The sequence below is a fragment of the Patella vulgata genome, chromosome 1, assembly GCF_932274485.2.
Source record: "Patella vulgata chromosome 1, xgPatVulg1.2, whole genome shotgun sequence".
NCBI classification, from domain to species: Eukaryota; Metazoa; Mollusca; class Gastropoda; family Patellidae; genus Patella; species Patella vulgata.
This window is the reverse complement of record NC_065879.2, coordinates 192,725-205,417: the sequence shown is the minus strand read 5'-3', so window position 1 is coordinate 205,417 and position 12,693 is coordinate 192,725. Positions and strand designations below refer to the sequence as shown.

At 35.2% G+C, this 12,693-nt stretch overlaps 1 protein-coding gene across 9 annotated transcripts in view; it reads left to right on the top strand.

Annotated features, from left to right (window-relative positions):
• Window positions 1–1,385: 1,385 nt before the first annotated feature.
• Window positions 1,386–12,693, top strand: part of LOC126818000 (serine/threonine-protein kinase 25) — a 30,211-nt gene continuing 18,903 nt past the window's right edge. For all 9 annotated transcript variants that reach the window (XM_050545848.1, XM_050545775.1, XM_050545693.1 and 6 more), the window contains exons 1-5: window positions 1,386–1,682; window positions 7,129–7,362; window positions 9,723–9,888; window positions 10,293–10,450; window positions 11,751–11,936. In XM_050545848.1, the coding sequence (XP_050401805.1) occupies window positions 1,662–1,682; window positions 7,129–7,362; window positions 9,723–9,888; window positions 10,293–10,450; window positions 11,751–11,936 (765 nt within the window). In that variant the 5' untranslated portion in view covers window positions 1,386–1,661. The remainder of the gene's footprint in view (window positions 1,683–7,128; window positions 7,363–9,722; window positions 9,889–10,292; window positions 10,451–11,750; window positions 11,937–12,693) is intronic.

The following is a 12,693-nucleotide window of genomic DNA, read 5'->3' as shown; positions in this document are numbered from 1 at the left end:
AAATTTTGTTTGCTGCGAACCAATAAACAGTTAGCATTGTTAAAATATGTTTTTGTAGGCTCCTGACCAATTCAAATCTCAACTTGTTTGTGATATCATAGACAAGTCGTCTTATTTTCATTTGTATTATGCTTAGTGTACGCGCAAGGGTCTTTCCTGTTGGAACGCACCCCCTAGGTTGAGAAGGCACCCCTATCTTTAAGCCACATCTGATCACTCAAGGGATGGAAACCACGACCAGTCAGCAAGAGCTTGACCACTAGAACATCCTAACCTCCTCCACTTGTAAATTTAGTCTTAGCAATGGATCGTCAGGTTTATCTCAAAGTTTACACACAATCTGATTGGTCAAATCAAGTCAAACAAAAAAAACCACCTTATTTATTATGATCAGTTAGAAACCCTAAAGTGAAAGTGCCCCTGTAAAATTTGAACTGAAGTAAATACACAAGTGCTGCTGTGCATATACATAGGGGTTCAATCTTAGTTGGGTAAGGGGGGAGGGGCTGAAGCTATTTGCCCCATAATTCTCTTTGTCACCTGAATTTTCAGAATGAATCAATCAATAATCAAAAAGAGTTTTCCACAAAGATTTCATTGGTTTTTTTATATTTAGTTAATTACACAATTCCACACATAAATTTACGATATGTTGAGCTGCAAAAAACAACTTCATGTTCCCCTCCCCCCCGCTCACGGCTCCTACGCCTTTTCTGCTGTGTCAGTAAGACTCCATTTGCCGTTCATCACCACCTAGCCCTTCAGAAAACACTATCCTAAATGTCATCTATATATATTTCTTAAAAGCACAAATCTGGAGGTACGATCGACGGCCGCGGGTTATTATTATATTTTTTTTATTTACTCTATAATCCATTCATAGAAAAAGGATTTTTCTAAAAATAAAATTGGGTGTCATCGCAATCTTGGGTGGCGACATTTTTCGTTTCACAGCAGGATAAATTCACGTCCTATCATTTCAATCAGCTAAAGGCCTACATTAGTTAGATTTATCACCAGACTTTTAAATTTAAAAATGAAATGCGGAGCATAACCGTCACATATATATTAATAATCTGTCTTAACACCTTATCTATCCATGTCTACCTCATACCTATGCCAATACGTCACCTGGCGGTAAACATCAAAGGAGGGTCACTTAGCCTCCACCTTATAGGGTTCAAAGGTGACATGTCATCATACCATATCTTTGCGCGGGCAAGAAATAAAAGAAATGTATTCCTACAGTTGCTGTTGCAAGTGTACAAAGATGAAATGATACGAAATATGTCAGTTGTGCTTTAAACATTTTACAATGTTTTTGTTCTGCACAAAAAATAAATTTATTATTGGCACTATATTCTTGGCGGAGTGATAAAGCGAGACACACCCTTGATACAACATGGCGGTTCAATATGTAGCGAAACAGTTGGTCTGTCCAAATGGAATTATCAAACTATTTATTTGATTTTATACCAATTGGCAAAATTAATTCTGTAACTTAGGTAGTAACAATTTAATTAACACGTAGGAACCAGCTGTGGAACGGAAATTAAGGGAGAAAACCGGATTTAAAGTAACTTTTGTAACAAGTGTCAAACTGCAGAGTTGTCTCCGAATCCGTGTCGTCTTTTCTAAGTTTTTGGTGTCTACCATAAGAAATGAAAATGGCGGACAGACAGGTATTTATTCTAATATTAATTTAAAACTGCTATCAGGGTATTTAAATGATGGGTTGGTGAGTTCTTTGAAGTCTTTATAGTGGTAGAATTTTCTTCCTGAACGATAGCCAGTCATTATTGTTGTTGATTAGAACATTGAGTCGGTCAGGTGTCACCCAGTTCTAAAAATAGAATTAATACCCAATGTAGGCTTATATTTACTGTGATTTGTTATTTATCAATATATTTGATGTCAATGACAGGGGTTGAAAGGATCATAATAAATTTGGCAATATAGGATTTTAGGTCTTGATTCTTAGAACTAGAAGTAGAATTTTAAAATGACAAGACCTTTCACTTTTTGTCTAGCTCTGAGATCATCATACAACCTATAACTACATGTAGCTGTAGTAAAAAATAAAAATGTTGATTTGACTAAATTGGATTTGTTTAGTGAAGTTGGTCTCTGTATATGTTCCAACCTCGTGGGTTTCTCTCTGTATACGTTTATAATTGCATTTATAATTGCAGGTAAAATCTATGCAATGTGACTGATTCAATTAAAATTCAGTACTCTACATTTTATACTGTGTTTTCAGAAAGCAAACTCGGCCACACGAAAAATCTAGTTAACTGTGGACAAGTTGGCATGTGGACGAGTTAATTGGCACCCTGTTTCCATCTTCAGCCTGGGCACCTGTTATAAATATTGTCTGGCACAAATTAAAGTTATAAACGTCTCTTCCACAACATGACCCCAGGCCTGGATATAGGCCTAACCAGGCATCTGTTTCACACATGTACCGTATACAAAATGTAATCTTGCAAATTATTCAGAATAAAATTTTTCAAAAGTAAACTTGGATTGAATAGACATCCTGTTTCACTTTTCTTATACTGTTGATGGCCTTCACATCATGCTTGGAAGGTGTTGTCAGTGCCAGAGATAAACTTGGGAGGTGTTGTCAGGGCCAGAGGTGAACATGGGAGGTGTTGTCAGAGCCAGAGGTGAACTTGGACGGAATGAGGAAAAGTACATGTATTTTAGTATTGATGTGTAATTTGTCCACCACTGTTTTATAATTTGTCTGTCACTGTATTTGACATGTGACTCACAATATTACATGCACTATTATCATAAATCTTGACAAAACCGACAATTTCACTGGCTAATTCCATGCACTGTTATGTGAAATCTTGACTAAACATACCGAACACAGTTTGTTTTTTTTTTGTCGGATTCCACTGTAGTTAAGACAGATGAAATGATATTTGAACTATAAAAAACTGAAATGAAATAGGATCTGATTAAATCTCTCGTTGTTTGTGATTGTTTTTTTAATGAATATACATGTATACACGTATTTAGAGAGAGTAAAAATCGGGGTTAATGTCCACTTGACACAAACTAGGTCATTTCGAGACTAACCCGTTTCAATTTTATTTCAATAATTTTCCTGGGCGACAGGATCTTTAGTTGTGGGGGAAAACAGGTGGACCTGGTGAAAACCCACCACGGGGTACTCCTTGTCATGTACAAGCGGGGAATCGAAACCATGGATGTCACTTGACTCATTCATTATCAGACCTTATGATCTAATGCGTGGGTGTTAACCATTGAGCCACCCCCCCCCCCCCCCCATATCAATGGTCAAGTCAGTTATCTCCATAATATCTTCCTGCTTGATTCATATTGACTTCAGGATCTGATATAACTTCATATCTAATTTATCATTATATTAACAGTGAATAAATATTTGATATATTTTATTTAATTTCCTCATTCTTGTTGCCTCTTTCAACTCTGTGGTAAATTTTAGATTTAATTCAATAACACAATAATTTCAATTTATATCCTGATCTTTTAGAGTTTGGATCATAAAGTATGAAATAGTAAGTGCAGGTTGACCGCCCTATACATGAAAGAAAGGCGACAAGACAGACCTACGGACAAGACATACTAGTACTACACGGACATGGCAAGATAAATATCAAATCAAGTTAATGGATCCGGGGGCCCAGTCGTAAACGCCCACTGCTTCCCTAAAACTTATCCCAGTGCATTTTATCCCAGTAGGAGCCTTAGTGAATGTTTTGATTGAAATGACTGATTAGTTGGGTGTGTTTCAGATCATAAGGTCTGTTATTGCGATAATAGCATGGTTTTAATTCCACACGGAGTAGGATCGACTGCCTAACCCTAGGTGTTTTATTAAATTAAAACTGTACCATATGTTAGTCCCAAAATGATATGCTATTGTTGAAACATTGCAGTAAAATAAACTCTAGTAATTGTTATCCATAAATAGTGTTACATGTATATTTGATTATTTTCCAATTCCAATTACGCTTTGACTAGTATTCTCTTATTGTTATCAATTTATATACATTTAGGAGGAAGTTTCAACAAATATAGCACAACGTTTCGACAAGTATTCCCTTATTCTTATCAAGCACAAATATCTATTGTGTCTAAAAATCATAAAATGGTCCCAAAATTGATAATTTCATTTGAATGAACTATTTGAATAGAAAAAGTGACATTTAATGTGACTATACATGTACTTGAAATGCCCAAAACTAGATCAATAGATTATATAAATAATATAAATTCCAAGCACTTGTTGTTAGTCCCAGATTGACCTAATTGTGTTGAGTGAACATAAAAACTCAATTTCCTCTTCCTACAGCTCTTGATTAGATGTGATGTTGACATGACTAGCTGTAAATATAGGAAATATAAACTGACGAGATTAACTAAACATATCAGTAATGAGGTTTACATTTGATCATTTTAAATAAAATAAAATAAAGTGCATTATCAGGTCTGATTATTTACACAGTACTTTATGTATGTAAGAAGTTATTCAGTGCGTATACAGTGTATACAGCGTCTAGATAATATGAGGGACAGTCTGTAAGGCGTAGGGTTTTATTGATACAGGGACAATCTGTCTACCTACTGTAAGGCGTAGTGTTTTATTGATACATGTGAGTTAATGTACAATGTAGGGTCCTGTTGATAATGTGTGGGTCTATCTTGATAAGGTGACTCTAACTAATATACGTGTAGGGCCCCTATTAATGTACAGTATCTGTAGGGTTCTATTAATAACTAATGTACAGAACATGTACCTGTGAGTTACAGTCTGTAGGTTGGTATTAATACGACACCACACCTATCTATTTGATAGTAGTTATTGTTTAAACAGCAGGTACGAGTCGTGATTGTATGTAGGAATAAATTCACAGTATAATCAGTAAACCAAACATCCAGGTTAATTTAAACTCTGTTCATGTATATAGTCATAATATTTACATTATCATCTGAATTTTTATACAAGTGTATGACGTCAATGTCCAGTCTTTGTGGATCGTGAATATAGAAGATTTTTTATTATTGAATTGAGGTACATATAAATAAATCAATCGCATTACGTACGTACACAGATTAAACATACATTATACAAGAGCTGAATCTGCCTATTGCAGGTCTTTCTTTAGGCCTGAAATGTTATCTAAATTATTAATTAGACATTAATTAACCTATCCAGACCATAATCAACTCTTAATGCCATCGCTAGCCTTTGATATTTTTTTAAAAATAATTGAACGTAAAAATGGATGATCGAGACTTTGTTTTTTATTGAATCGACTTTAGTAATGATGATCGAGGCTAGGCCAAAAATTCAATCGCTAAAATCTTGGTTCAGAGTGGATCAATTTGACTGGAATTTTCAGCAAATACCCTTTACAATATCTAGTTTTTAACTATTCTAGTGAGAACTGCCAACTATTTATCTTATCTCCCATAATATATCTTTAATATTAGGGTATTATCTTTTATCTGTTACAGTTAAAGCTAGTATTATTTGTTATTACATGTACCGACTGTGGTACATTGTATTTTTAGAATTATTTCAAGATGATGTACGATATAACAACAACTGTAAAAGCTAGGATTAAATTAAAGATGACACGATTTTATTTGTTTCTCAATCTTGGGTTAATCTTGACGACTGGCCAGTTAGTTTGTTCTGTTCCAAGTCCAATATTGACATACAGCCATCTCATCCAACCTCTGGCTACAGTTTAGTAGTTCTGATATATGGACTTAGACGACGGTCATAGTGTCCTCTGATACATAATGACGTCTCATTTTATAGTGTTGATGATCTCAAGTTACGAACAAATTGTGAATTTAATAAGTTTAAAAGTCATTTTTCATTTAAATTTCTCTTAAAATATCTAATTTTTCACGCTTAATTCATGTTAATATCTACTCAAATGAATTAAAATTTAACATTTAATTTATTAAACATACATTATGCAAGCGCTAAATCTGTCTAGTGCAGTTCTTTCTTTAGGCCTGAAATATTATTTAAATTATTAATTAGACATTAATTAACCTATCCAGACCATAATCAACTCTAGATGGCATCGCTAGCCTGCGATCTTAAGTGGATTATGAGCCGATTTACTGCATAACTTTCCTTCTCGATTAAACGATTAAATGGATAATCGAGACTATGCTGTTTATCGTACTGACTTTAGTAATGATGATTTAGGCTAGGCGGAAATTTCAATCGCTTAGTTCTCGGTTCATAGTGGATCAATTTGAATGAAATTTTCAGCAAATTGCCTTTACATTATGTAGTTTATAACTATTATAGTGAGAACTGCCAACTCGTTATCGAATCTCCCATAATGTATCTTTAATAAATGAAAAATAATAACAGTAGATATTCTCCCTGCTTGCTTTCTGATATCACAGGTAGATATTATACAAATGTAGTTCTGCTCTGATTGGGTTAATGAAGACTTTCATACACCATAGTGTAATACCAGGACCGTGGCGCTACTGTTTTGTTTTAATAGTTCAAAATTTTGTTTTACATGTCTTAACTACACTAGGATCTGGAAAAGTTGTTATATTACCCGCATTTTGGTTGAAGAGAGAGATTAGCCAAAGAAACAGTCTGTTACGGCGAGTTCTTGGCCTTTTGATGCATGGAACTGTGGGTAAACCACTAGAAATGTCAATGCTGATTGATTAATCAATGTCTGACGTCATAGGGTCAAAAGCCGCTCATTTGACCCCTGAGGTGACTGCCCACTATAACTTGTCAGATCTTCATGTAGTGTAGGCCATTGAAAGTATAAAAAACCAAAATGAAATATAGATCTGTATTTTAATCACATGGAGATTGCAAGAGATATTTAATATTCATGTTCGTTAAAGTGAATCAAAACATTTTTCTGTAGAAAAGAATGATTGAGTTTCATATCCTATTGTTCTACTCCGACTGATGAAGACAGGAATCCCTTCACTACGTGACACATGTGTTATGTTTTTGGACAGAGCTTTGAACATGCATGGATATTACTGAACATAAATAGACTTTTTGAGACAGAATAACTCTACTCAATGGAGTTAGGATATTCATTATGTTATTTTCAATTTCAGTCGAAAGGTTTGATTGATCCGGAAGAGCGTTTTACGAAGCTCGAGAAGATTGGTAAAGGATCGTTTGGTGAAGTTTATAAAGGAATAGACAATGAATCAAAGGCTGTGGTAGCCATTAAAATAATCGATTTAGAGGAAGCAGAGGATGAGATAGAAGACATACAACAAGAAATCATGGTTCTTTCTCAGTGTGATTCACCTTATGTTACAAAATATTTCGGTTCATATCTCAAGGTATGTCATAAACTATGTTACAATCTCAAAATATTACTGTTCATATCTCAAGCTAGGTTACAAATTATTACATTTCGTATCTCAAGACAAAATATTCCTGTTCAAATCTCAAAGTACATTACAAAGTATTGCAGTTCATATCTCAAAGCATAATTACCAAATATTTGTTAAATCTAGCTATCTACCACTGTCTTCGTATCATTCTCCTCCCCACAGACATAGCATTTTGTAAAATACCACTGTCTAGGCAGCACTCTCCTCTCGCTGTCTAGGCAACACTCTCCTCTCGCTGTCTAGGCAACACCCTCCTCTCGCTGTCTAGGCAACACTCTCCTCTCGCTGTCTAGGTAACACTCTCTTCTCACTGTCTAGGCAACACTCTCCTTTCGCTGTCTAGGTAACACTCTCCTCTCACTGTCTAGGCAACACTCTCCTCTCACTGTCTAGGTATTACACTCCAGTGACCGCCCTAGACTATTAAAACCTTTAGCCAAATTTTTAGCCAAATCAAAATTTTATTAGCCAATTCAGAAAGTTTTAGCCAAATATTTTATATCATTTTTATTCATATGTTTGTTAATTAAAAATGAAAATAAATGTGTGTGTGTTAGTTGTATTTTACGTCCGCTTCCACCGAGGTGATATCGCAGACAAAATAAATGTTTAATATGTACTTATATAGTACACAAGAATATTATTTTATCTCCTTGTCCATGCAAAAGTTCACATTATTGAGAGAATGAATGCAGATAACAAAAAAATGTTTATAGGACGTTGTACACAGTCACATGATTTAATTTACTTCATCGTCATAACAGAAAAGACACAACGATTCTTTTTAAGACACCACTGATCAAATGCTCTGACAAATTTGAAATTTATGCTTTCCGGTCCATCCATTTTTATAAGCACGAGGTCATTGAGGGTTAGCTCGACGGTCTCTGTTAAAGGTCTAATTTTTGTCCACATGTTGATGAAGCCAACGATTACGAAGGACTCGCGTCCGAGATGACACGCTCACTCACGGAAGTAGATTCTGGACTAACAGTTATCGTAGGAAGGAAAAAGGAATCTATCCTTATTTTGGGTTTACTAGTATTAGTTGTCATTAATGTGCGTTTTATTTATTTGCTGCGTAAGTAAAGAAAACTTGTAGTGAAGCGAATGTAAACAACGCAGTGCCACACAAAAGGGGCATAACTGTGTTTTATAGTCTTGAGACTCGATCTTTCTGTCGTTTTAATGCGTAACATTGTAACATTGACTGATTTGCGACTTGTAAGATTGAGACTAGAGTAGTTAATGTACTAAAAATAGACACTCCATCGAGTCGATCGAAAGAAGCGTTTAACACGACGATTTCAAGTTTAAAATTAGCAGATTTGCGAAATAACACTCTCTAAAATTCATTCGCCAAATTTTTCGCCAGTATCATCACTTTATTCGCCAATAGAAATAATTGTCGCCATTGGCGAATGTCTAGGGCGGTCACTGACACTCTCCTCTCGCTGTCTAGGCAACACAATGAAAATTATCAAATAATAATGTACAGATGCATGCTCATAGCGCATACAGTTAATTTAATTTGATCAATCCTGATCAGTTTTTAGTAGCTTTATTCTGTTGACAATAATACCAGTAGGTAGGTACTGCATATCTTTACTGTATATATCTCATACCCAATTTCTCTTTCTCTCTCTAATCAATTAGCATACATGTCTGTAAACCAATAAAATTAAATGTTTTAGAATAATTTTATATTCATGGATTATTTTTCTAAATTGAACCCTTTGATGAATTGTACATGTTTGTATATTAGAATCTTGAGAAGAACTGATTGGTAGAATAGTACATGTACAAGGGTTAGGGTTAGTACAAGAACACGAGAATCTGAGTTGTACATCTATATTAAAAACTTTTGACAAAAAGAGCCAAAATATCTGTAACAAGGCTAAAAAGCTTGTATTATGAATAATAGTGTGATAAAATGTGTCAGATAAAACTGTCAGTTATAACTTATCTTGTTTTGTTATATTGTCATAACATCTATGACAACTAGATGTATTTTTTTACACGGAAAACTGTCACTCAACAGGCCAAATGTCACCAGACTAACTGTCATGATTTCATTGCAGGGCTTTTACTTCAAGTTTTATCTACTCAGGAAAATATTAAGATATCATGTTCACATGTATTTATATATTAAGAGTTTTTTTTAAAAAAGATGAAATTCTTTGACATTAATTTTGTGTCATGTAAATTGACTGATATGGAAATTCTTCCAGCAGTCAATTTTCCTGCCAGTCAGTCAAAACTGGCAATTTAGAACTGTATTAAGAAGCCTTGTTTGTATATTACAGGGATCTAAGTTATGGATTATCATGGAATATTTAGGAGGGGGATCAGCATTAGATCTGATGAAGGCGGGACCTTTTACAGAATCAGACATCGCTATTATTATACGAGAAATATTAAAGGGCCTTGATTATTTACATTCAGAGATGAAATTACACAGAGATATAAAAGGTATGTACACGTCCTTCAAGACGACATTTTATGTGGCAGAGCAAAACTGCACTTCTGTATATTCCAGTATGGTTCCCAGAGTATGTATGTCTCAGTGCACTTCTGTATATTCCAGTATGGTTCCCAGAGTATGTCTCATAAACTGTTTAAGATATCTTTAAGATGAAGAATCCTATTGATATTTAATGATTTCTGATATTTCCTGCCAGGCATAGCGTCCTTGATCATTTTGAAATTTTATGTCCTTGTAATTGTTTGCCTGGATAGCCAGTGGTTAATGTATGATAGCCAGCGATTAATGTCTGATGACCAGTGGTTAATGTATGATAGACTACGATTAATGTATGATAGCCAGTGGTTAATGTATGATAGACTGCGATTAATGTATGATTTGTGTTTTACAGCCGCAAATGTATTACTGTCGGAACAAGGTGATGTGAAGTTAGCAGATTTTGGTGTTGCTGGGCAACTAACTAGTACGACCAATAAACGACAGACGTTTGTTGGTACACCGTTCTGGATGGCACCAGAAGTTATAAAACAATCGGCGTATGATACAAAGGTTTGTATTTCTATTTCACGAGGGGGTTGGGTGGTCAAGTTGTTTTATTTTACCTATGATACAAAGGTTTGTATTTCTATTTCACGGGGGGGTTTGGTGGTCAAGTCGTTTTATTTTACCTACGATACATTGGTTTGTATTTCTATTTCACGAGGGGGTTGGGTGGTCGAGTTGTTTTATTTTACCTACGATACATTGGTTTGTATTTCTATTTAACGAGGGGGTTGGGTGGTCGAGTCGTTTTATTTTACCTACGATACATTGGTTTGTATTGTCATTTCTATCACTTATTACAAATGAAATGGGGTTTAACGTCTACTTTTCTCTACCTTCACCGGTGTTAAAATGGACAGTGTGCATGGTCGTTTGGAGGGTTGTTCAACAGAGCCGCTAACAAGCATAGTGTGTATGGTCGTTCGGAGGGTATGAAAAATTTGGTCCACTTGGGTACACATTGTAATGCAAGGGATGATGTATAGTTGTTAAAATGGGATGGAAAATCGAGGTCATTGGCGTGCACTTAAAGTAGCTAAGTCCGTAACTCAATATCATCCAAAATCTTCGACATTGAAAACACGATTTTTTTTGCAATTTAAATCAGCATTGGTGTTGTGATCTTACCTGGAAAAGATGGGCTTCTAATATCCAATATTTAAGACAAAAAAACCATTTTACCATTGGTACACGAATCGTGTACCATAATGCATTTCAGCGCCATTTGTAACAAGGTGCTCAAAGAATGAGGCTAGACATATTCCACAAATCATGTCAAACAGTGACATCATGTTCTTATTTGGAGAGCATGCACAATAAATAATATCGGTGTTGACTGGAGTAACCAGGCGCTAGAAACTGACTTGCGGTTGAGACTTCTGGCGTATTTCGCCGAACATAACTGATGACAATTCACAGTAAAACGGACACGATTGAATGTAAAACAGTTTATATAAATTCATATTACATTATTATATGTGTTGCGACCCATTTGTGCCAATTTCTAGGTCCAAAATATTAGCGATTTAGCTCCTTTAAATAAAACCCTGGCAGTTGCAAAATTTCCCATAAAGTACACTAAGTCTTTGTGGTACATGCCTGTGCTCAGTCAGAGCACAACAGTAGGACATTAAACCCCATTTCATTTTAAGACAACAGCTGAAATTCCCTAGACCAGAGTGTCGTATGCCCTAATCAATGGGTACAAAATTAGAACAACAGCCATTCAAGGAATACAACTTTCTATTTATTGGAACAACAGCCATCAAAGGAATACAGCTTTAAATTGTTTAATTTCTATTTTTAGGCTGATATATGGAGTCTGGGTATTACAGCTATAGAATTAGCAAAAGGGGAACCCCCGAATTCCGAACTTCATCCAATGCGAGTTCTCTTTCTCATTCCAAAAAACAATCCGCCTCAGTTAATGGGCAATTATTCCAGAGCCTTTAAAGAATTTGTAGATACTTGTTTAAATAAAGATCCTAATAACGTAAGTACTCATTTATTTCAATCTTTTACCTGTTAGGCTTAGAGTATTCCAGTACAGTGCACCCAGGCTCTAGAGCATTCCAGTACAGTGCACCATGGCTCTAGAGCATTCCAGTACATTGCACCTATTTTGTGGAATTTGTTAACCAATCATGTAAAAACAGCTTCATCACTTGAATCATTTAAAAGAAAACCGCATTTGTTCATTATAACTAAAGTGGATCGAGATAATTGTCTAGATAGGGACCATAATGTACATATAGTATGTGTCTGGAGCAGTGATTCTCAACCAGTGTGTCGCGAGATCGTCCTAAGAGTGCCTAGAAATTTTGAACGACACACTAAGAAAATTGACTGATGAAATTCGAAACACTGCAATAACGTATGTTTATAGTATTTGTGGATTGATTGGTGATTTACAAATATCAGCCATTAATCGTACTAATTGTTGAATATAATACATCTCCCTCAATTCCATTCCTTCAATGGCCAAGTAGGACATGAACCCCAGTCGTTGTTGTTTATATTTTAGAGGAGAGCCGAATAACGCTCCCCTTAATCAACAAATTGAAAAAATCGTTCCCCTAAAAAGCTCTCCCAGTTTCAATAAGAAGAGTGAATTAGAAATTAAGGAGAGTGATTAGTTTTATGTATGGTAAATGGTTCTGAAGGATGGGGGGGGAGCATTCCTGGTTACATAAATGAAAATAAACATATCTACTAAATAATAACACTCGTTCAGTCAAACTTTTGCTATC